Source organism: Mytilus trossulus, chromosome 2 (genome assembly GCF_036588685.1).
Source record: "Mytilus trossulus isolate FHL-02 chromosome 2, PNRI_Mtr1.1.1.hap1, whole genome shotgun sequence".
Classification (NCBI taxonomy): Eukaryota; Metazoa; Mollusca; class Bivalvia; order Mytilida; family Mytilidae; genus Mytilus; species Mytilus trossulus.
Window position 1 is genome coordinate 63,937,004 of NC_086374.1, and position 27,375 is coordinate 63,964,378.

At 31.5% G+C, this 27,375-nt stretch overlaps 1 protein-coding gene across 2 annotated transcripts; it reads left to right on the forward strand.

Annotated features, from left to right (window-relative positions):
• LOC134707764 (equilibrative nucleobase transporter 1-like) lies at positions 1-27,340 on the forward strand. 2 transcript variants are annotated; one of them, XM_063567798.1, is made up of 10 exons: positions 1-158; positions 16,337-16,383; positions 16,960-17,036; positions 17,985-18,077; positions 18,665-18,854; positions 21,422-21,619; positions 22,301-22,402; positions 22,836-23,022; positions 24,188-24,308; positions 27,137-27,340. In XM_063567798.1, exons 1-10 carry the CDS (start codon positions 76-78, stop codon positions 27,278-27,280), a joined length of 1,242 nt encoding a protein of 413 aa, XP_063423868.1. In that variant the 5' UTR covers positions 1-75; the 3' UTR covers positions 27,281-27,340. The 2 variants fall into 2 exon arrangements, with proteins under 2 accessions (XP_063423868.1, XP_063423867.1); XM_063567797.1 differs by lacking the exon at positions 1-158 and adding an exon at positions 11,862-12,386.
• The last annotated feature ends 35 nt before the right edge of the window (positions 27,341-27,375 follow it).

The window sequence follows — 27,375 nt, forward strand, 5'->3', positions numbered from 1 at the left end:
TCAGAAAATACAACGATACATAGACATTCATGCAAGGGACAACAAGAACAGTTGCACCTTCTGTATTCCATATCTATGGTTCCCATCTTTATACTGTCATTATGTTGGGGTCCTCTGATATATAAATTTGGAGTAACAGGTCCAAAAATCCTATCAATGTAAGTATATTACTGATCGGAGTTTGCGCTTGAAAAATTATAAGAAACCGTAGGTACTATATAAAAGTAAGATTTATTAATTGAACTGCAGTTAATTTGGTTACACCATAATCATCTCAACTTATATATAATATCGTGATAGTTTTCGTATGAAAAGGCCCTGGTTCAGTTGCATATTAATGTAACAGCATGAGAAATGAACGGAGCTATTCTTGTTAAGTTTACACAACAACCAAAAAATACAGGTACACATTACATATATACAATGATATTGATTTGTGATTAAATATGTAGGTGTAGTACATAGTTATTTACACGAATTAATACACGTTTGAAGTACTTAACGAGTAATGATAACATAGTTTAAACTGTGTGAATTATGTTGGTCATTATAAATTTACATAGAGATTTACATCAGCGAATACAAATAAAGAAATAGTAAACTGTCAGCCCACCGAATGCGTCGGTATCTTTGTAGCCAAATGTTACGCTTCAAGTTTCTTCACAGGTTTCGGAATACTTACAAATCCAACGATTTATGATAACGCATCAACTCATTATTTAGTGAAATGATGCATTATCTACCGTCAAGCTTATCACTAATATAGGTTGATTTTTTTTCTCAAATATATTGAAAATATAAATTCGAATGAAATGATTTTTTGTATAAGTCTTAGGGAACGACCATTTCTCTTTCAGGGTTTTATTTTTTGGTTTTTTTTGGGGGGGAGGGTTATATTCTGGTCAAGCAGATGACAAAAAAGAATATTCTGAATGCTAATTCTTCCAATACCTTATTGTGTATTAAAAATATTGAAAAAAAATAATCTGATATTAAATGGGTGCAGGCGTCCGCATCATATTTCGATTGAATATACAATGAATGTGTTGCAAAATTAACATGAAGTTAAGGTATACTTTCAACTTTCACAACTGTAGCTCAAAGAAAAGTTTTAGTGAGATCTACTCAAGACCACGATAAAAAGAAGGATCGAAACAATGAAATCGGTAGTTAATCACGTTTAACGCCCAACTAATGTAAAATTACAACGTTACGTCGTTACATTAACGTGGAACAATAGTTATCCTGATTTAGAGTAATTTCTCGCAATTTGATTGGCTGATATTGTCTTCATAAATTTCATTACATTTTTGTATGACATCAATTGGAATTATCTCCCTTATTTATCACGTTAATTGAAATTATCTCCCTTATACCATTGATCTAATAAAAAAATCACAGTTTTAGATTAAATATCTAAAATACATTTGTTGATATTGTCAAGGATTTGTATAGTTAGTCTAACTATACAAATCCTTGATATTGTCCTAAAATTTATTTTGAATATACTAATACACGGTGGGTATGGTTGTCCTGCGAGAGAACGTACTGTGCTGGTGATTTGGTCCTGACGGGTGCTGGTGGGTCCTGATTCTGTGCTGGTGGGTTTGTTTACATTGTATCAGAACGGCAATAAAACGACTGTTTTGTTGCTTAATTTTTCTCTGATGTGTCATAAGTACCATGCAAAGTATATTACAACAATATTATATTGCAAAAGTCGTGCAAGTTCGTCAAACGGAATTGTCCTGACGCTGTGCTGGTGATAAGAAAAACGGTCATGGTTCTGTGCTCCTATGTCCTGGTTCTGTGCTTTTAAATTTTAGTTAAAAGTGGCATATATTCAAGATCATTGATGCTGTACTGTTATTGACTAATTAGCTGGTGTCTGCTCTCTTGAAATTGACATTGTTAAGTATCTGTTTATGAGAGAAAAAAATACCCCTATTTAAAAAAAAATAAAAAAAATAAAATTAACTGTAATCTTATTTATTGGCCTGTTAATGGAACCCTTCTTCACCCCTTTTAAGATAAGAAAATATGTTTACGATTTTCGGGATCACGATCATTTTGGAAGATCACCAAAATACGTTGTAATGTGACAAATTCCATAAGAAACCAAAAGGAAGAATGTGTTAACAACCATACGTCATCGTACGACCTTCAACAATAACCCATAAGTTAGAGCGAGGTTACAGTGAAAGCTTGGAATAGTTTCCCGTAAGATTTAAAAGTTGTATTGTAAAAGAAAAATGTATCTTATAGCTATTAAGAATCACTTGCTGTAAGATTTTTCCAACATATTTTTTTTTTGTCTAAACGGTAAACGGTTATCAGGTTTTTTTTCTTTCGAAAGTTCGATAGAACACTAAAAAATAATCACTATTCTATGAAAGGGCAGACTAGAATATGTCAGAGAATGAAGACGAGACAACCTAGAGAACTCTAACAAAATTAAAATTTCTTAGCTTTTTCATTTTAAATTAAATATCTTTATAAAGAATTACGGGGGAGGAAGTGAACAATGTGTCCTTCTTTTCTATATTTAAATATTTTTCATGAATAAAAATAAAATGTGCCTTGATTATAATTGAAAATGAATAAATAGAAAAAAAATACCCAACTAAAATACACTTTTATTTTAATATTGGTAATATCACTAAGCTTTTAAGTTTTGTGTGTCAAACACATCATCTCCGTAGTAATGACTCCTTACTAAGATATTTCACTTCATTCATTTTTTTTCTGCATTTTTTTAAATTGTGAATTCATAGAATTATTATATTAAAATGTAGCCTTAATTTATATTTAAAAAAAAACTGAATCTAAAGTCAGATATATCAAACATTTTTGTTTCCATCTATCCGTTTTCAGGACTTTAACAATCAACAATAACACGCCTGGAACGTAAAATGCGTACTCGGCTGTCTGTAATCGACCATTTTTAGACACCCCAGGCTCCTAAAAAAACAAGCCGGATGGGGGTTCAAAGATGCAAATTAAGTACTTATATCAATATTTTATCTTTTTGTGTACGGTTTATGACCCCTCCTGTGGCCTGTCAATTCCGAAATGTGCAAACTGCAATAGTATCAAAACAGCACAGACAATGAATAATAGAGATATAATTTTGTACATATATATCAAGGGGGAACTTCTTGCAAAGCATTATTATTTATAGATCATTATTGTATTTAGTAGAAATAGAGAATTTAGTGAATATAAAATCACTTTTTTTTGTAGAAAATTCAAAGACCTTTGTACAGAGATTTTTGTTATGTTTAGCATGGGATCAACACAATGGTTAATTACCGAGTAAACAAAATCAAAATGTCTATCTACCTTGCACATTGCAGAAAATTCAGATCAGATAACGAAACTAAGTCCAGCAACATTTAAAAGCAATTTAAGATTTTGACCCTCACAGTTTACTTTCACCGCAAATATTCTCGTTACAACGAATCATTTTAAATACAAAAATACCAGTTGCAGCCTTTTGTTTATCCAAGGATTTGTACAGTTACTATACAAATCCTTGGTTTATCTATTAATATATATATACGGAAAAATTTATGAAAGGCAGCAGGGTCATCAGGGTGAGGAGTACATTTCATCTGAAATAAATGCTGAGCATAGATCTAGAAAGCGACAGATAATAATGACATTAAAAATAATCTCTTCTTTTTGACTTTTTTCGAACAAATTGACACATAAAATGATTTATATAGTATTGTAGAATTATTAACTTACTTTAGATACTATATATTGTTATCTGATATTGGACGAAAGATGTTGACCTTTAATGTTATTATGTAATACAAGTTTAGATCATTTGAAAATACATATTAAACAGCCAAATGGATGCACAAGAGCTAAAATAGGAATCATAGATCCTGTTGGCAACAATTATCTGGCTAATTTTATTGATTTTGTAACATTTGTTTCAAATATGACCAACTTCTTATCCAAAATCACCAGCACCGTATCAGGACCCACCAGCACAATGACAGGACCCACCAGCACAGTATCAGGACATGAATAAATTGAGAAAATGCTAAATTTTAATAAATTGCAATGTTTTTTTCACAAAATTGTTTTGTGGTGTGGATTGCAGTTTAGAAAGCGGACTCTATGAGCATTTTTGTTTTATTTTTTCAGTTCGAGATTTTCTGAAAATGAGCATTTTTGTGTTACGCTTACTAAAACAGTTTAGAGGGTCAATTTTTCAATGGCTTATATATGAACCCATAAGAAACGAAATTGAAAAATCTCAACTGTTTTCTTCCATTTTTTATGAGTGAAAACGTCAAAAATCATAATTTTCGTCTTTGTTTACATTTTTCATTCATCACCAGCACCCGTCAGGACCGAATCACCAGCACAGTACGTTCTCTCGCAGGACAACCATACCCACCGTGTAATATGTCATATAACAAAATCAGGATCGCCTCACCCGATATGAATTTTATTGACCCGATAAATTCTCGTATTAGGACAATTGTACACTATGTAACTAACAATGTAACCTTAACACAATCAACAAAAGGTTAAGTCATAACAAAAAAAAACGTAGAAATAACAAAACAAAATCGCTCAGGAAACCAGATGAAACTACCAAAATTAGCATTCATAAAACCATGGAAGTATTATTTTAATACTTCCATGATACAATCTATCATTTTACACATTGATCTATTATTTATTCATCTATCAATTAGTTTTTAGTTGATATCTTAAAAAATGTAAAGATATATCATATAATTCTACTTCTGTGTCTTGTCAATTTATAGAAAACCTTACCGATTTACATACGATATATTCATCATCATAAAAAAGAGTCAAGTAAATGTAATTAGTTTAATTGGAATCTAGAAGTGAAAGTGAAATGATAATGAATTACGCATTTGAAAAATTATTTCAAAGAGGTCTATAAGTGATTGCTTGTTATATGTAATTTAGTAGATAAAGTAAAAAATAGAACCACAATCTTGTAAATTTTTCTATAATTTATTTCTGGAGGATAATCAGTATTATCTCTTTCTTCTCGTAACAAATGGGATCTGGACTTAAATTTACAGATTGAAGATTGGAATGCTACTTATTCCATGCCCTATTTAATAACCAAAAATTGTTTTTTACTAAATTTTCAATTTAAGATTGATCATAGGATTTTAACATGTATTTCCTTTTTATATAAATGTAAATTAAAAGAAACTGAACTGTGTACATTTTGATCAGAAGTTAGAGAAAATATTTTTCACATTTTTTGGGAATGTAATGTAACACAAAATATCTGGTTATATGATTATAGATTGGATTAGAAATTATGAAATCTTCTTGCCTTTTAGTGAAAAAGGGGTCATTTTAGGTGTGTTTGAGGATTCTGTCAACAATAAAACAGTTAATAATATCTTGTTGTTATTTAAATACTACATATATAAATTTCGATGTAAGAGTGTATTGCCCGCAAAATATGGCGGGATAGAAAATTACAGTATTGGATTAAAATAGAAATACTCTGTATGTTTAACTCTACACAAAAAATAAAAATAGATCAGAAGTTGCAATTGTTAAGAAGCAGCATTTAATTAAAAAAAATCAATTGTAATATATTATATCTTATCATACCATTATGATTTAATCGATCTTACAAGTATTATAGAAATAAGTTTTTTATACGACCACAAAAATTGAATTTTCGCACTCTAACTTTAGTAAAATCTATGAATCTATGAAATTTTAACACAAGGTTAATGACCACAAAAAAAAAAGGTTGGGATTGATTTTGGGAGTTTTGATCCAAACATTTTAGGAATTAGGGGCCAAAAAGGGCCCAAATAAGCATTTTTTTTGGTTTTCGCACTATAACTTTAGTTTAAGTTAATAGAAATCTATGAAATTTTGACACAAGGTTTATTACCACAAAAGGAAGGTTTGAATTGATTTTAGGAGTTTTGGTCCAACAGTTTAGGAATAAGGGGCCATAAAGGGGCCCAAATAAGCATTTTTCTTGGTTTTCGCACCATAACTTTAGTATAATTAAATAGAAATCTATGAAATTTAAATACAAGGTTTTTGACCATAAAACGAAGTTTGGTATATTGATTTTTAGTCCCAACAGCTTAGGAATAAGGGCCCCAAACGGTCCAAAATTAAACTTTGTTTGATTTCATCAAAAATTGAATAATTGGGGTTTTTTGATATGCCGAATCTAGCTGTGTATGTAGATTCCTAATTTATGGTCCCGTTTTCAAATTGGTCTACATTAAGGTCCAAAGGGTCCAAAATTAACTTAGTTTGATTTTGACAAAAATTGAATTCGTTGGGTTCTTTGATATGCTGAATCCAAACATGTACTTAAATTTTTGATTATGGGCCAAGTTTTCAAGTTGGTCCAAATCAGAATCCAAAATTATCATATTAAGTATTGTGCAATAGCAAGAAATTTTCAATTGCACAGTACTCAGCAATAAGAAGAAATCTTCAATTGCACAGTATGGGTTTTATCTGAAATCTATGTAATCTTATTTTTAAAAATAGGCATCTCCACTTATAAAATCTCAATTGTATGAATAAGGTGCAGCTTTTTGTATAAATTACACTAATTAGGAATGCGTAAATTAACATTTATTATCTAAGGCTATAAATACATGCACCAGTATGGATATATGACAAATACACGATATAACACAATAACGAAAACTATGTAAAAAAACATATAGAACTTGACTGTCCCTTTGGTATCTTTCGTCCCTCTTTCAAAGATTCTTATTAGTTGTGTTGCAAGCAATGAATGATTAAACATAAACACGGTTTCAAAATCAAATGACATACTTGCTTTATCACGGGCTTTCATTTTACAATGGAAATGCCTTTCAATAACAGAACAATAAATTGGTGTAAATTAGAATTTAGGAACAAATATTCTAACTAGTTATGGCTGTTTTCTAAAACTTATCTCATTTTTCCCAGTTGGGCTGGCAGCTAAGCATGCTATGAAATGAAGATTCTAATAATTTTTTGAACGTTGATTTTTATCATTGCTGAATTATAAATTGAATACAGGTATCATGTTTTTTGAATTAGTAATAAACACATTAAAGTATGCTCGCTGCTAATATTTTTTTTCACTTTTAGTCAGATAATAGAAACCTGCTAATTTTACCCATGTAGCGCACACAAGAATTGAAATACACGTTAATTTATGTATTTCTTTTATCTATTTCATAATATGTAATAGTTAACCATGGTTATAATTTGGTACGCCAGACGTGCGTTTCGCCTACATAAGACTCATCAGTGACGCTAATATCAAAATATTAATAAAGCCAAACAAGTACAAAGTTACCCAATTTATAGAGGAGAACGGAAGATACCAAAGGGACAGTCAAACTCGCCATGTGGACTCTTGGTTTAATAGATTACTTGTGCGCAGCAACCCTCTTTCAAGAAAATCATGATTAGAAATGCAAGGCCGGGAATATTGTGTCAAATGAGAGATATATACTCCGTATGCAGGTGCTGCTGGAATGTTGCTACTTAGAAATGGAAAGTTCACAATTGGAAAGCTGAAATCATCTCTTTTGTCTTAAAGTTTTGTTCTCAACCGACCCTCATTGTCAATTTCAAGATGTAAGTCAAGATATGAGGCAGACTTAATTATATCTATAGTATCCTTATCTCTAGTTCGATGGGATAGATGCGCTCCACAAAGTCACCAAATTTTGAAATATTAAGTGAAAGAACATCATCTATATAGCGGAAAGTAGAGTTTTAGGATATTGCTAACTTTTTATCTTTCTTCCTAAGAAATAATAATAAAGAAACAAGTCGGCAAGTATGTTTTAATCTAACATTGTCTAAGGCTATATATACATGCATCTGTAGAAATATATGATCAAACAACGACAGAACATAAAAGCAAATTCATATAAAAACAAAAAGTTTAAAAAGTAAAATCACCAAATACTTTACTCCGAGGAAAATTTAGTACGCAAAGTCCATAATTAAACTGCTCAAACACACCAAACTAATGGGTAACAACTGTCATAGTCCTGACTTGGCACAGGTATTTTCTCATGTAGAAAACGGTGGAATGAAGCTGGTTTGATAGCTGGTAATTGCTCTATCATGCGAAAAACTTATTTAATCTTTTATAGTAAAAAATGAATTTGCAAATAAAAGTTAGCCAGTTTTACTATCAGCTAAATAAAATGAAGATTCTTGTAATTTCATATACAGAGTTTTTAGCATCCCTGGAATATTAATTGAATACATTACAGGCGTGTTGAAATAAGGGGTGCTTGCTACTCCTGTTTTCTTTAAAATATTTTCTCTATGTAGAGTAATTTAAAAAAAAATATGCGTTAAATCTTAGGTTTCCTTTTTATTTATTTTTATAACATATAAATCATGAAATTAAAAGAGAATTTCTGAAAAATAATTACATGTAAGCCTTTTTCTCTTCAAAGTTTGTTTTAAGAAAGCTTGTGTAAATGTAAAAGGTACGTAAAATTCATCCTCGCTAGCCAAGGGTTACGATTCATTCCCGCTCTTCACATCCTCGCTAGCCAAGGGTTACGATTCATTCCCGCTCTTCACATCCTCGCTAGCCAAGGGATACGATCCACTCCCGCTCTTCACATCTTCACAAACCAAAGGTAACGATTCACTCCCGCTCTTCACATCTTCACAAGCTAAGGGTTACGATTCATTCCCGCTCTTCACATCCTCGCTAGCCAAGGGTTACGATTCATTCCCGTTCTTCACATCTTCGCTAGCCAAGGGATACGATCCACTCCCGCTCTTCACATCTTCGCTAGCCAAGGGTTACGATTCATTCCCGCTCTTCACATCTGGACAAGCCAAGGGTTACGATTCATTCCCGCTCTTCACATCCTCGCTAGCCAAGGGATACGATCCACTCCCGCTCTTCACATCTTCACAAACCAAGGGTAACGATTCACTCCCGCTCTTCACATCTTCACAAGCTAAGGGTTACGATTCATTCCCGCTCTTCACATCCTCGCTAGCCAAGGGTTTCGATTCATTCCCGCTCTTCACATCTTCGCTAGCCAAGGGATACGATCCACTCCCGCTCTTCACATCCTCGCTAGCCAAGGGTTACGATTCATTCCCGCTCTTCACATCTTCACAAGCCAATGGTTACGATTCATTCCCGCTCTTCACATTCTCGCTAGCCAAGGGATACGATCCACTCCCGCTCTTCACATCCTCGCTAGCCAAGGGTTACGATTCATTCCCGCTTTTCACATCTTCACAAGCCAAGGGTTACGATTCATTCCCGCTCTTCACATCCTCGCTAGCCAAGGGATACGATCCACTCCCGCTCTTCACATCTTCACAAGCCAAGGGTAACGATTCACTCCCGCTCTTCACATCCTCGCTAGCCAAGGGCTATGATCCACTTCTGCTCTCTTCACCCTTGGCAGATTGACCAAGATTTTGTTAAAATGATGCTACGCGACCAATCGAACTGATATTCTTGTGGTTAACAAAATCTGTGGTTGACCCTATCTTTTCTTTTAATATTGTTAAAGCATTTTTCAAAAGCTATCTTCTCGTATTTCATGAAACAATCATTTAGCTTAGCCTCTAATCACATAATGATGGTTTTTTTCCTGTATATTCTGTACACAATCTGTCATTTTGTATTAATCTGTTTCTTGAGAAAATGCACAATGACCTAGAAGTTTATAATTTTTTTTTTATCTTTTTCAAATTTAAACTCCCTTAAAAACTTATCATTTTTAAACTAAAGAGCGAACATACTTAACGTATATTCTTTTTTTTGATTCGGTACTGTGAATTAAAAATACAAGATTTTGAATGTAAATTAATAATACACCTCAAGATGTAAATATTTGATTTAAAATGCACATTTAGATTTGAAAGATACGATCATCCCTGCATTACGGATGACTCGTTTACATTAAATATTTAATTGTTCACATCGTTTTGAACTGGAAATTGGGACATAACCTTGACTGTATTTATGATACTTTACAAAAATAAAATCAGTAGAATCTCTGGTGTATTGAATTATTTTTACATAATTTTTTTTTAAGAATAAGTAAGTTACTTAACCGTTCAACTACTTCATATTTGCTAGACAAATCTTGAAATGATTTGTGTGTTCTTAAATAAAAAAATTTTGTATTCAAAATAATGCAATATAGTTGAACATGCATGCTACTTATGAGTAGTGTGCGAGATTTTCGTACGATCATTCTTTAAAATTCCAGTTCAACAAATGATATGATTTTAACAAAACTAAAGTTATAACTTTGTCTACAAAACATAATCTTAATCTTCTTTTTTATTTTGTCTTGTGGTTATTTTGCTCTGAAAACATTTGTAATGTTGAATTTCTAAGCATGAAGTATCGGGACAGATTTTTCCGTTTACACCTGATGTAAGTTATGTTAAATATTGTTTATGTTAGGTAAATTATCCGCTTTGGGTTAGGTCAGGTTGTATGTGCAAAACAGCTCGGCATTAAATATACAACAAACAACATATTGAACCTAAAATTTAAAGATTAAACTATGAAAAAAATCTGTGTCGTTTCGTGTATTAAAATTTTCAGAAATTATCTTTTTAAAGCCAGGACTAGATATTTATAGCGATTTGATTGGACAAATAAAATTGAATTATCGTTATAATTATACTTTAAACTATGTATAGCAAATATATTAGAGCGAAAGCGTACAAATCACATAAAGAAATTATGAACAAATATTTCGGATAACTGATAACTATCAAAATTAAGATGCCAATTAAATGATTCTTATCCTGGCATATGGTAATAAACTCATCATAGATACCAGAATAAAAACTTAATAATTACGCCAGACGCAATTTCGTCTACAAAGGACTCATCAGTGACGTTCGAATAAAAAAATGTTGAAAAGACCAAATAGCATACGAAGTTAAAGAGCATTGAGGACCAAAAATTCCTAAAAGTGGAGTCACACTATAATAGTAATCTTGATCGTTATACAAATTATCTCGAACCAATATGCCTGTTATGTTTTTTCCAATGTATAGTTTGTGAGATGGAATATATTCCTTAAAATTGAAAGAGACTTGAACTATAACCTGAGTTACGGGAAACAAGTGATGGTAGGGACTCATTCTATCCTTTCTCAGTAATGCCCTCTGGGGGAATGTCATTAACATCCTTATTCGAAAACTTCCCCTAGCAAGTTTGTTGGCCCTTGACCAATCCTTGTTTATGTTTTATAATAATGATAGTAAGGTTTTTGAGACCAGATTTGACGTGCAGACGAAGAAAACGAATAGCGATGTTAAGGATCACTACATTTCTATCTTTTCTTTTTGTTTCAAACAGAACAGCCATTCAACAAACGTATGCATATTATGCCCTTTATGGGCCCTGTAATTTGGGAAATAAAAATATTCTATTCTATTCTATTCTATGCATAGCTATTTAGTGACTGATAAAGGAAATTAGTTAACCGTAATATTTAACATTTGTTCATGATTGTTTGTTTGGTGAAATTGTACCCTTTTAACATATTATGTTATAAATGCGGTCTTCTGTATCATAATTATATGATCCATCGTTCTGTAAGATTTGTCGTTGGCTAGTACAATGTAGTACTCAGACAATATTAATTAGTATATACTAGGTATATTTTATCATTCATATATAGACTATAAATATTATATGGACTTGAAAAGACTTTTTCCATGTATTGTTTGGTTTTTTATGAATATTGTGTTAACATTTCAACCCGCCATGGTTGTGATTTTTGTAATAAAGTTATTTATAGTGTTCAAATAAAGTTATCTTTATGAATCAGTTAACCTGTGTCGGATATTTAACACATGGTCGGAAATTTAAATTTAAAATTTAGCATAACATATATTACTGATATACATATATTTACAATCCGAAAGTAGGAAATGGCAACATGTAACTGCCTATTACTTCTTTTTATTTTTGTTGCAATACTTGAATCATTGTTGTTTGCAGTTATATATGCTGGATGGAGTTCTTATGTTTATATTTTGATTGATTATGGATTTTACATCGATTTGTGTGAAACTAACAAACTTTCCACTAACATAGTAGGAAATAATTCGGTTTCTTTGATGTTGACTAACTCGCCAAAAGTTTCGGATAATAATTCTGACAGTTTTTACACTGTGATAGATGAACAGAACTTATCAAAATATTCTTTAGAAAATACAACGATACAAAGACATTCATGCAAAGAGCAGCAAGAACAGTTGCACCTTCTGTATTCCATATCTATGGTTCCCATCTTTATACTGTCATTATGTTGGGGCCCTCTGATATATAAATTTGGAGTAACAGGTCCAAAAATCCTATCAATGTAAGTATATTACTGATCGGAGTTTGCGCTTGAAAAATTATAAGAAACCGTAGGTACTATATAAAAGTAAGATTTATTAATTGAACTGCAGTTAATTTGGTTACACCATAATCATCTCAACTAATGTATAATATCGTGATAGTTTTCGTATGAAAAGGCCCTGATTCAGTTGCATATTAATGTAACAGCATGGGAAATGAACGGAGCTATTCTTGTTAAGTTTACACAACAACCAAAAAATACAGGTACACATCACATATATACAATGATATTGATTTGTGATTAAATATGTAGGTGTAGTACATAGTTATTTACACGAATTAATACACGTTACACAAGTACTTAACGAGTAATGATAACAAAGTTTAAACTGTGTGAATTATGTTGGTCATTATAAATTTACATCAGCGAATACAAATAAAGAAATAGTAAACTGTCAGCCCACCGAATGCGTCGCTATTTTTGTAGCCAAATGTTACGCTTCAAGTTTCTTCACAGGTTTCGGAATACTTACAAATCCAACGAATAATGATAACGTATCAACTCATCATTTAGTGAAATGATGCATTAACTACCGTCACGCTTATCACTAATATAGGTTGATTTTTTTTTCAAATATATTGAAAATATAAATTCGAATGAAATGATTTTTTGTATAAGTCTTAGGGAACGACCATTTCTCTTTCAGGGTTTTTTTTTTTTTTTTTTTGGGGGGGGGGGGTATTTTCTGGTCAAGCAGATGACAACAAAGAATATTCTGAATGCTAATTCTTCCAATACCTTATTGTGTATTAAAAATATTGAAAAAAAAAATCTGATATTAAATGGTTGCTCCTATAACATTCTGTTCACGATATTCCGTTTTTTTTTGGTTTTTTTTATCGAAACGTAGGTTTTAAAAATAATTTAATGAACCAAATCAGGAATATGACAACTTGTTTTCAATTCGTTCTGTTTGTTGATAGCGTTTGATTTTGTCAGTTTGTACTAAGTACTTCTCCTTTATAAATTGATTGGGAGTGCAGTATTATTGTTATACCTAGTATATTATCTGTCCGACAAAATAATTCTTTAACACGTGGCAAGCTTCATTTTACCCAACATATGTGCAGGCGTCCGCATCATATTTCGATTGAATGTACAATGAATGTGTTTGCAAAATTAACATAAAACTAAGGCATACTTTCAACTTTCACAACTGTAGCTCAAAAAAGAAAAGTTTTAGTGAGATCTACCCAAGACCACGATAAAAAGAAGGATCGAAACAATGAAATCGGTAGTTAATCACGTTAAACGCCCAACTAATGTAAAATTGCAACGTTACGTCGTTACATTAACGTGGAACAATAGGTATCCTGATTTAGAGTAATTTCTCGCAATTGGATTGGCTGATATTGTCCTCATAAATTTCATTACATTTTTTTATTACGTCAATTGGAATTATCTCCCTTATTTATCACGTCAATTGAAATTATCTCCCTTATACCATTGACCTAATAAAAAAATCACAGTTTTAGATTAAATATCTAAAATACATTTGTTGATATTGTCAAGGATTTGTATAGTTAGTCTAACTATACAAATACTTGATATTGTCCTAAAATTTATTTTGAATATACTAATATGTCATATAACAAAATCAGGATAAATTCGTTACACAGTGTTCGCCTCACCCGATATGAATTTTATTGACCCGATAAATTCTCGTATTAGGACAATTGCACACTATGTAACTAATAATGTAACATTTACACAATCAACAAAAGGTTAAGTCATGACCAAAAAAAACGTAGAAATAACAAAACAAAATCGCTCAGGAAACCAGAAGAAACTACCAAAATTAGCATTCATAAAACTATGGAAGTATTATTTTAATACTTCCATGATAAAACCTACTATTTTACACATTGATCTATTATTTATTCATCTATAAATCAGTTTTTAGTTGATATCTTATAAAATGTAAAGAAATATCCTATAATTCTACTTCTGTGTCTTGTCAATTTATAGAAAACCTTACCGATTTACATACGATATATTCATCATCATAAAAAAGAGTCAAGTTAATGTAATTAGTTTAATTAAAATCTAGAAGTGAAAGTGAAATGATAATGAATTACGCATTTGAAAAAAAATTTCAAAGAGGTCTATAAGTGATTGCTTGTTATATGTATATGTTATTTCAAAAATAATGAGCCCGGTTCATAATGTTGACGACAAAATAGAGTTGTTTGAATACAATTGTGTTCATTAGTATTCTTTATATTTCATGGAAACCTAGAAAGAACCACATATATTTCAACTAATAACATGACTTTTGCAGATAGCGCCTCTTAAAATCAGGACCACCATAATCCAGACTCAGCTATCATTCTCGAGGTTTAAATGACATCTCTGACTTTTTTTACTTTTAAGTGAAACTATCATATATAGCATATAAGACTTTGAAATTAATAAACTCATCAAAGATACCTTGTTATATAGTTGTGGTCGCCTGATGCGCGTTTCGTCTGCCATAGACACATTCGTGAAGATATTTAAAAGACCAAATAGTATACGTGGTTAAAATGCAATAGATTATTTTCGTTTTTATACACCTGTAGATGACGTGACGTTGAATTGTATATACCATTGTCCGTCCGTCTGCCAATCAACACTTCTAACGATAACTCAAGTGTCTAAAACCGATGTGTACGTTATTTTTACCTAGCTTAAAATCAAGTGCAAATATTGTCAATAAAGTATGTATCGAAATTGTCTAATTCAGGAAAATATTTGATATAAAATTTTCAGGACAATCCATTAAATGGTTTGTAGTCTTGCTTCCGATTGTATATAGCATGTTCTATTGCATGTTCTATTGTGATACACTTGTATATTTATGATATACCTATGATCTGTATTGCTTCCTGTTTGAAATAAACTAATTTTAAAACATAAGACATATGTGAAAAAAAAGGATTTAATAAAGCTCCTTTCGATAAAAATTGTATATGTGTTCCATGCTGGGTTAGTGGGAAGTTATTTGTTGGATTAAATTACAAACTGAGATGCTTTAGATATCAGAATTTGATATTGCTTTCAACCGTGTACACAAAATGTACTTATATTACTGACAGACTCCAGAAGTGATAAAACAGTTTTCTCTCACAAGGTTAACTTTTGCGCAATTCTTAAACCATTTATTAATCTGCAATTTAAAAATGATTTATTTCAAAAACCTAAACAGATATTAGATATACTCATCATAGATACCAGGATTGAAATTTTATATTTACGTGTGACCCGCGTTTCGTCTACCAAAGCCTCATCAGTGACGCTCGAATCTAAAAATGGTAAAAAGGCCAAATAAGATATAAATACATGTAACAGGAATGATTATTGGAAAAAAATACGTTTGTATTTTAAAGCAATATTTCTATTACTTTTATCACTTAAGTTGTTTTCAATTTAAAATGGTCATTTTCCAAATGTCGTATCAATAATCATGTCATCTTTTCTCAAACGTGAAATCACTGAAAGACGTGTTTTTTTAATTTGTACCTACATAGATAAAACTTCACGTGACACATATGCATAAAGAACAGAATCTGTTTATCTACCGGAGCACTTACGATCATCCTTTTTATATTGGATTGTTTTGCTGTGCATTTATTTTCAAAATTGCGTTTTGTGAACTATTCCTAGTCATTGGACTGTTGTTCGGTTGTTTGTTTGGTTTTGTGTTTTTTTCTGATTGTCTGTTTATTTTCTACTTTAATATTAGTTTGAACATCCCATTATTTAAAAAATATATATGATTGTATTTGGTAGAGAACTACTTCTTAGATTGTGACCTCTTAAAACAAATTGTATGACAAAGAATTGAAAGTTAACTGGTTCTGTTTACATATTCCCCAAAACATCAATAAGTTTATCCATGTTGTAAATCACTTTATTATTTTTTTCAGAATAATAACATGCTGTGGTTGCTTATTTCTTGGTTTTGTAAATCGAGGTGAGTAGAATACCATTAGATTGCGATTGAAAATGTCTTAAATATCAAGATATATTACTGTGACTTGACTGTATAGGTTCTCTCCTCCCATGGCAGTTTATAAGTCTCTTACCAAGAGAATTTTTTAATAAAACCTATTTGTTCAACTGGAGCTCTGATAATATTGTACATTGCAAAGCAAGTTTGACATGACATAACTCCACCTCCTGAAATATTGAAATATTTTTTTAAAGCCAGAATTCTCCATACCAAACTAGAAACACATATGCATTAGGGGTATAACAAAACACGTCAAATATAGTAGGTTAAAAAATACATAGTGCGTACGACTGTCAATGAAAACAAAAAACTCCAAAGTTGTTTCAAATCTGGCAGTTGACTACTATGCCCCGTGTGTTCGAAGCTGCTTTCCCTGATTCGCCTCATTAGAGACGCTGAAATTCGAATTTTTGAAAACCAAGAATTTATAACAACCAAAACAGTTGAAGAGCTGATTACTGAAAACAACCTTAAAGTAGGTCTGTCTAAATGTTATGTTAATATAAAGTAGAACAATAAATAAAATTGATATTACAGACATGCCACTTCTGATTGTACCTGGTATGGTGTGTGTTGGAGTTGGTGGAATATGCTTGTTGACAATAAATCTAAAGGTAGGAAATCACTCCTTATACACCTTATCGCAATTTATTCTCATCCGGGTGATTTCAAACCTATTGAAGCTATTTGGGGCCTGGTGTTCAAACAATGTATGGTGCATAGAACTCTTTGTAGAAACACGTCGGAACCATCGTATAAACACATCAAACAAATCATGTTGGTCTTTTAACAAATGCTTCTAAACACTATTAAATGTTTAAATTTCCTCTTTCAAAACTTTTTCCTCCCTCAGCACATTGCTGATGACCTTTGTTTTGCTCCACCTGCCCTCTACACGAATTTTTCCAAAAAAGAAATCTTTTCACAGCGTGGACTGAATAGCTTTAAGGTGTATACTTCTATGAAACTTCTATCAAACTTGAATTCAAATGTTTTGATAACATAATATTGATCACGACAGAAATGTGTTACAGTGTTCCTATTTTTCAATCATCAATTGTGTATAACATCATGAGAAGATACCTTTAGCTTATGAATGATATAATGAGCATGGTATATATTGTCAATTTATTTACAATAATTGTGTATCACTTGTCCAGAATGAGTTACTTCTCGTTCACATGAATTATCATGGATATGGTCGTTCTTATAAAAAAAACGTGGGTAAAATAGCAAAAAATCAAAAAAATCAAAGGAAAATTTAAAACCATGTCGCATGTGAAACGCTTGCGCTACTGAAATTCCGCTGTCGTCTGTACTTGTCGACATCAAGGTTTCATCCCAATCTGGTGTCAAATTCTGGACACTGCTTTGGGAGTTTTAAAAAATAATTCAAAGTACCTTAGATAACAATCATAATCAAGGTGGTGTAATGATGTCAGTTGATTTAGAAGCTTGCTTCATTCTTAAAATCAAAGATATCTTTAAAGCAGTATAAATGTTGAAGTATAGGGTGTTTAACATCTATTAGATAATCTAACTTGTACCATTTGTTTTTACAGATAAGTTCCCTTTTAACCATTGGATCTGGATTATATATTGCTATTCTTAGTGGTGCTTGTGATTCCTCGGTTATTACATTTCGGATAATAAAAGTAAGTTATTATCATCAGAAAGAACCTTTAATACCATAGTATGTATGTGATGCATGTAGCAATTTTTATTTAGTTACAGGAGTTACCGTCAATTAATTAATATGAAACTGTCTAACGAAAAAGATGTTGTATTTGAATTGACGAATTTTCTGATCATTATCTGAAATTCAAAAACATGATCAAATATAAGTCTTGTCTAGTCTATTAAAAAACTAAGATATTTATATTCTTTTAATGTACTTTTTGGTCATAAAGCTCTTTAAAATTTTATAAATCCCTTACTTTCATTTTTTTATATAAGCGTTGGATGTAAATTAAGAAAAGCTCGATAGGCGCACTAAATTATATATTAATATTTTTTTAGTTTAATTTGCAGTCTTGATCCTCCAGGTTTTGATAGTTTTAGTAATGGTTACGTGTTTGTTTTGGGGTTTTGTCGCTTGCAGACAATTCGGTACTGTTTGGTCATTTCAGACAATTCGGATTTCTTATTTTGCGAAAACAAACAAACGTTTACTCAGACACTAAAACATATCTAAGCTAAAATTAATGTTCATAATAAGAATTATATTTTTTTCTTTTTCCAGGTTTTCCATGACTATGGTGTTCCATATAGATATCCATTTATTGGGTTTGTCATATTACATATCATCGTCGCTGGAAGTAGTCTTCTGCTGCATAGAAAATTTGACATTAAACCGAAAGATGAACAGATATCAGAAATAACTGATGAAATAAATTCCAATAATACAGAAACTTTATTGGAAAAAGAAAAAGGTAATACAATATGGTTTGTTTAAAAATCGATAAACACCTTAATGTTGCCTTAAAAGGGGCTGCGGAAGGTCCTCATTATAAGTTCCGAATCTTAGCTTCATTATTGTAAATATATTCATAGAAAGCGTTCCATTTTATAAAGCTTTTAATATGATATAGAAATTGCATGTGTGGTACCTACAAATTGCTGTGAATATATATGTATAAATTCTCGGTTTTTTTTTCTATAGAAAAGATAAAATCAAAATGTGTTTATAAGGAGTTAAATTACATCTTGGGAAGTGAGAGACATGAGATCAAATAAAATCATTTAACACAATGAAAAAATAAATACTATAATAATTAAAGGATGAAAATTACAACTGGTGAAGTAAACGACATGAGCAGCAACCCTCTATCAAGAACATCATGATAGGAAATCGTATCAATTGGGAGATTGTATGAATGCGCTGCTGGAAAGTTGGTACATAGAAATGGAAAATTCACAATTGGGAAGCTGAAATCATCTTTTTTTCGTAAAGTTTTGTTGTCAATCGACCCTCATTGTTTATTTCTAGCGATATTCTAGGGGGGAGACAGAAGGATTTTAAAATAACTCAGCCTTGATAATTACAAAAATAAATGGTTTGTTCTGTGTTACTTAGAAAATAAATTACCTGACTTGCAATGTATTGAAAATAGATAACCCAGCAGGTCTAATCAAAAGTATGAAATGGCATCAGATTTTTCATAAATTCATCTTTTTTTCAAAACAAATAGGGAAACACTTCCCAAATCCTTTAATAATAAAAGTGTAAATATTATTTAAATATACTTGAAAAGTTTGAAAATTGGTTTCATTTAACTTGAGGTATATTTTCTCAGAAACACTTATACCTCACTTTTATTACAGGGGAAACTTAACATTGAGGCAAATGCCTAATGTAGGAAATTTCAAAACCAAACGCTTATGTTCATATCAAATTGTGTTAACGGCGAGTGCCTTGCAACAAGCAAGTTCTGTTCTCCCTCAGATGTAGCCCCTGATTTTTCGGGATCAATGTTTCTTATTTATTTGTCTTTTGTTTATTGTTTACCCTTATGTACTCTGTTAGTGTTGCATTCCTGGTGTAATTTAGTAATTTTGTTATTAACTTGATCATCTGACAGGTCTTTCGATGTTGTCCCTAGAAACTTTTGAGTCTTACACTGAATCTATACATTTTGCTTTGATACCAAAATATTGTCAAAAAATAATTAAAACAGAGAATAAGAAAGGGTCTGGGGGAACACCCAGAAACATGACTTTGCATCATTTTTTCTATAGCTTCTTGGGCCTTCAGTGGCTCGAAAACCTTTCAAAAAAAAATTTGACTCGCTCCGCTCGGCGAAACATAATTAACAATATTTTTTTTAAAAGGCTAGATACAACAAACTGTAATACTGTGTATGTATGCAATACAAGTATATGAGATTGTGAGTCTAGAAGATTCATTTCTGCAAAGGATGATGATTAATTCTGATTAAACGGTACATAATGACTTGACTTTACATGCATTATTTTCATTAAACAAATAATTTAAAAATTGTATGTTTTCGAATATCATATTGTTGTGAAAATAAATAAATAATCTGTCCCTTGCTTTAATGAAAATGAAAAAGTCTTGCTTTAATACTGCAGAAAGTAGATAACATGTCCTCTTAGTTTACAAAAATAAATAACCGATCCTCCTGACCCCCCCCCCCCCCAGAATATAAAATGGTCGTCCCCTAAGTCTGTTTAGTGAGATAACATCATCTTTATAGCGGAAAGTAAAATTAAAGGATATTTCTAAATTCGTATCTCCCTAAGAAGTTCCTGTATAAAATCAGCCTCAGAACATATATAACAAAAAGTCGGCAAGTAGAGGATCACAGTTGGTTGCCATTTGAATGCCGACAGTCTGTTGAAAAACACGTCCTCCAAAAGTAACACATATGTTGGCAATCAAGAAATCAAACATCTTGCTAATGTTAGTTTCAGAGAATGTTTTGTTTGAATCAGAGCGATCCTATACAAAGTAGGATTTGCCCCTCACTAAGCGAAGATACTTGAGTTGGCCATTCTTTTTAATGAAACAAAGCAATACCAACTATTTCAATTAATGAGCTATTGATAACACCGGCGGTGGTTATGACCCAGTGCTACCTTTTTGTACATATGAGAAAAGCACTTAATTCGGTCATTTTAAAAGTGAAAGTTTAAAAGAAACGAGACCTACTAGTATAATGTTGATATCAAACGATATCCAATTCTGACTCGTAATGAGACTTATATTTATCGGCCTATGTTTATCTGACATATGATATCTTTTATTGTTTAAATATTGATAGTTCAATCTTTGCAATTTTGTAGAATAACTTTCACCTGATGCATATACAATTATATTCGACTCCCACTGGTCTTCCTAAAAATAAAAAGCTTTGTGAAATCAAACAGAAATCGTTGAAACTTTGGAATTTTTTAACAATTTGCATTAACATTTTCTTTAATTGCCTTGCATTGTCCTCAGGTTTTTTTTTCATATAGGTCATATTTTTTATTTTAGTGCTAGATTTCTCGTTTGAAAGGTCATACAATAAAAACCAAGAAAATTATACTGTGAAGAAATGTCCATCTTTGAAAGACAGTTTATGTTGCCTGCCGACTATTTCCTTCCTGTTCATTATGTCAGTTTTCATGTTGAATTTCCTGTACTACATTGGAACAATTAATAGTAGATTACAGAATGCAGTTCCCGACCAAGGTAGGTTTTATTCTCTATCATGGTATCATAATCAAGAGAGATGCTAGATACAGTCAAGCCTAACACACACTTGTTTAGTTCTATTTCTCTTAAACCTTATTGATAATTTGAACAGTATATGATCACTGGTGTTAAGATTGGAAAAGTTCGTGTGACTAAATTCAAACAACATACATATCCTGCATGTAATTTGTACGAAAGATAATAGAGCTGATTTGTTAGATTTCCATCTTCATGCCTTATATGGCATGTACTGTGTTACGACGGTAGATAAAAACCGACGATGAAAAGTTACACCCGGCCACCGAAAGCTCTTAGAGCCTTGGTGGTCGAATTGTATAACGCGTCGGGCATAATGCAAGGCAATTGGTTGGCACATTATCTCAGTAGCACGAGTTCGAATCGCGCCCAGGGAAGAACAAACAATGTGCTTCCGAATTTTTTTAGATCTAACATTGTTGGGCTGATGTTTAGACGTATTATATATTTATATGTACACGAGGCGAAAAGTGGATTATGGTCTGTCAACATCCCGAACAATTATCCCTTCTTATCCCCTCCTCTTTTCCTCCCGTTTTGTGTGGTTCTAGTTTTGCCAGCGAGACAACAATGTTCTTTTAGATAGGTGACAAAGGAATCATCTCTTTGTATACAGTGTGAACTTTTATTTCTTTATTTCAGTCAGTTATTTCACCAATGTCTTATCCTATATCATGTTCAGTGGTATAGTGACAGCATTCCTGCCAGGGAGTATGGCAGAATGGCAGAGGAAGTTATTCAAAGGTACACATTTATGTCTTAAAGATGTTTACGGATGCAATTTGTAATCAACAATACTGGTTTTATAAAAACACGTACAACATGTACAATACAGTACAGATTATAAATTAAAACTGGTATTGTATGTTTTAAAAAGCTTCAATTTAAAGTCATTCAACAAGTTTCTTGGTTAACAATGGAGAACTGATAAGCTTTGTTGTATTCTATTCAGAAAACAAAAAAAGTATGCGCTATATATTTGTCTTGTATTTGTATTTGTCTTTATCTGTATCTGTATCTGTTAATAAGTTATTTCTTGATTCAGTGTAATTTAAATAAGCTTTCTTAGTCGATGTTTGGCATTTAACATCATCTCCAGCTCTTCGTCAACTCTGCTTCTGTCTAATTGTATTGTATATATAACAAATTCATGGAGAAAATTATTTCTTTATTTCAGGTAGAAATGTTATACAAAGAGCGCTATTGCCAAACATTCTGCCATTAACTATTGTCAGTGTATTGGGAATAGTGCTTCACATTTTATCGTTCTTCACATCAGAAACAACGCTGTATATCGAATTTGTTGTATTCACAGTATTTCGTTCATTTCTGTTCAGTTCAGCCATGTTATTTGTTGTTTCAGCGTACGTATATATTTTATTAATCCCTTATCCATTGAATTAAGGGGATATGAGACAACTGTTCATTTGAAACCAAAAATAGAGGTTTCAAAACTAATAATTTAATTTATTTATATTTTATTGCAATACTCGAGCTGTTGGATTGAACACAATTTTTATTAAGTCCTCTTACAGAACACACATAAATACATAAATGATAAATCGTCAGTTATAGAAAACAAACTATGTCCACAATGGGAGGACAGCAGAAAAATAAAAGAAGACAAAAAAGAATGGAAAATATTTCGGTTCGGCTGTCTCATAAAATAACGAATTTATGCGTTGGCGATTTTTTTATTTTTTAATATCAGTTATTAGTTTATTCCTGTTGAAATATAAAGATATTTCGTATACATTACATGTCACGTGTTTGATTTAGATACGATTGTTATTCGTCTGCATTGAAATATATTCACAAGCAAAGTGCAATTTAATTTCAAATGATGTAATATACTTTTAGTTGATAACATTAAACTACTTTATTTCTAAAGAAATATGAAAAATATCACATTAAACAGTTGACTTGTATTAAATTAAAACTAGGTTCACAGACATCCGTGTACTTTTTAAAAAGACAACCTGAATGCTTTAAGAAAATAAAAAAAAAGTTATTGGGGTCTAAACATTTGAATGCTTGAACTGATTTTAAATGTAATTAGGCATGTATATGTTGAATGCAACATAAATAACTTTAGCTGTTTAAACGAGAAAACAATGCAAAAGAACATTAAGAACTCATAAAATAGGACGAAAATTCAAACAACAGACAACAAAAACTCCGCAAGGAAACATGGAGTTAATTTCTCAATAACGATTCAAAAATCAAATGAATTTGACGAATCAGGGTATATTTTTCCATTCTTTCAGTAACGTTTGAATAATTCAGATGTCTGACAAATAAAGATAGTTTGACAAACCACAAGTTGACGCTTACGTTTGTCGAAAATTAACATTGGAGCCTGACGGTAAAAGGCATTTCAACCTTCTTGGATTTTAGGATCACTTATTATATATTTTACAAGGACTCGTATATGTTTAGACGAATATATGTCTGATTTATATTTCCATTGCACAAATATTTACACTTCTACAGTATATTCAATGTTTAAATATGCTATCTGTATTTTAGATATCCACCAAAACATATCAATGTTATATTTCCATTGGGCTTGTGTACTGGAGGAATATTTTCCTTGTCACAGTACGCTATTTTTCTGTGGTACAACCAATCTACTAATGCACAATTCCAGGTAATCTAACAGTTATGAAATTCGCGATACAAGAATTCTTCAAGTTGTTTTTTTTTTTTTGGGGGGGGGGATATTTATTTAAAATTATTTTTTCATATTTCAACTTATATTAACTTGTTTTATTATTTAAGGTGTTTCAATGCTATTTAACAATATTTAATTTAGTAAAACAAATAAATATTTTCCCTCTAACTTAACCAAAAAAAGGGGATCCACTCCACAACACATGTGGCCATATCATGTAAAAAAATACACAGTAAATAAATGATAGGGATATATTTATTACAAAATTAGGAAATACAATTATTCATTGTTTTTTATATCTACTGTGAGCATACTGAGGTTAGTTGCTAAAATTCAGAAATCGACTCCTAGCGTGAATAACACCTATTAAAACTATCTGATGCACGTGTTCAAGAATTTATCTTTTTTTTCAATTATCCAACTTAACAAACACATCACTAAGTAGACCTTATATATTATATTAAAAATTTAACGTAGCATTAGATGTACTAAATAACGTCATCATTTATATGAATTTGCGCATTTGAAATCAAATGAAATATTTTTACTCAACCACACAAAGGAACGTGTGATCCTATCTAGATTATGACGGTTTAACGTGATACATAGATTTAACCATGATCAAAATTAGTTATGTGTACTGCTACATATTTTTGGTTAACTTAACAAAAAAAGACACCAAAAGTCCGAGTGAGCTTTTCTCGTCGCTTGTCCTTAGTAGTCCGTCGTCGTGATCTTTTACAAAAATATTCTCCTCTGAAACTATTGGCCCGAAATTAACAAAACTTGGCCACAACCGTTATTGCGGTTTTTAGTTTAAACGTTTGGAAAAAATGTCAGATTACCCCGCATGCCAACCATCATGGCCCACATGGTTAAAAATTGAACATATTGGTATAATGTAAGATTGTTATATTATCTCGTAAATTACTATGGGTGGAGGAAATCTAACAGGAACAAAATTGTAAAAATGATAATATCAGATCTTCCGGCTGTTATTTACATGTATGTCATTGTGTTCTGGTTGCCCTATAGTAATGCAGGTATCTTAAAAACTGTAAAAGATAGATGGAACTTTAAAGGACAGAAATAATCAACAAGACATGATCTAGATCTATAAATAAGTCATCAATGCTGAAATTTATTTCGTGGATATAGGTGAACCACGAAATTCAATGTGCAACAAATGACAAAATGAAAAAAAAAACGCGCGTCTGGCGTACTAAATTATAATCCTGGTACCTATGATAACTATTTACACCACTGGTTCGATGATACTGCTGGTGGACGTTTCGTCTCGGGGGTATCACCAGCCCAGTAGTAAACACTTCTGTATTTACATGAATATCAATAATGTGGTCATTTTTTTTTATAAATTTCCTGTTAACAAAATTTTTCGAAAAACTAAGGATTTTCTTATCCCAGGTATAGATTACCTTAGCCGTATTTGGCATAACTTTTTGAATTTTGTACTTGTTTGGATTTCTAAATATTTTGATATGAGCGTCACTGATGAGTCTTCTGTAGATGAAACACGCGTCTGGCGTACTTAATCATAATCCTTGTACCTTTGATACGTATTTCAATAGGCTTGTATCAAGGCTAAGGCAAAACCTCAAAAATATATATCCACGAACATGTTAGTTTTCTTTAATCCACGAAAATTGCTAACCACGAGAATGAAAAAAATACACAGTAGTTAGAGTTGGCACAGGTGGACTGTCCACTGTGGGCAGTAGGAAAAAGCAAAATCCACAAGGGTTGTTGTTCATATCAAAATATTGACAAAAGACTGCATCCAATACATATTTGAAGGAATGACCAAGGCTTTGTATAGTTAGACTATACACATCCTTGGAATGACATTGTTTCAAGAATTGTATCACTTTACTACATACTATAAGGTGGCACGGTAGTATTTGCTTTCCAGAATTTAGGTTGCTCTTTTGTGTACCCTACTTAGGTAAATGTATCTAAACAGTGTGATTGGACAAAAAATACAGTATCAACTGAACATACTTTCCCAAACTGAGTGATGAATCAGGTGTAGAAAAATATGAAATAATTTTATATACAGATGAAAATGAATTTTTGAGAATTTTTTTTAATTTGGCATTCACTGCACCATAAAAGACCTAAAAGTACTAGTGGCCTTAGGATTTTAAAAATAGCAAAAAAAAGTAAACGGTCATGGTACATATCCAAATTTATTTCTGAATGGTAAAATGAAAGTACTTCAGTTAACTGTGAATGTAGAATTTTTTGCAGTGTTAGAAAGTGGTGAAAATTCTAAAAAGGCTATCATTATCCCTTATGGCCAGGAAATACTACCGTGCCACCTTAAGTCAGCATTGCTGATATCTTCACGGTCGACTAGTAATTGGATTCATGCGTTTTAAAATATAAATGTTGATAGAAATTTTAATAAAGCAAAACTGAACACTGGCTTGCATCAGAGTTATATAAAACATATTTATTATATGTCTCTGCTTGTATTCATATAAGCTAAAAAAAAAACGTCAGTATGACTGTTATTGTCAGTTGTAGAGTTATCGTCTTCATGATGATTTTTTAAGATTTAGGTGAGCGACACAGGCTCTTTAAAGCCTCTAGTCGTTTTTCACGGCTATACATACTTTCGGTGGATTTTTAACTTGTTTAGCTGAAATATATGAAAGTAAAACGGACACACATTTTCACGAGCAGGTTTAATATTATGAATACTTATACAAATGAAAAATCACATGTAAATTATTATTAGTATTATTATACCAATGCATAATGCAATTGACTTTTTATTTCAGGTTAAAATATTCATGATATTGTTATTAGTGACGTCACTTGTACATCCACTCATATTATTCATTACTGCGAAAAGTGCATGCAAGAAAAAAGATACCGAAGGCAAATCATTTGTTACATCCAGAGTGAAGACCACGGACTTGTAACAATATCGAAGTACTCCAAATTAGAAAACAAGTCAATAAATATGAATTGCAAACACTCTTGTTGCGCTTTACCTAAATGACTCTCTTGTTCTAAT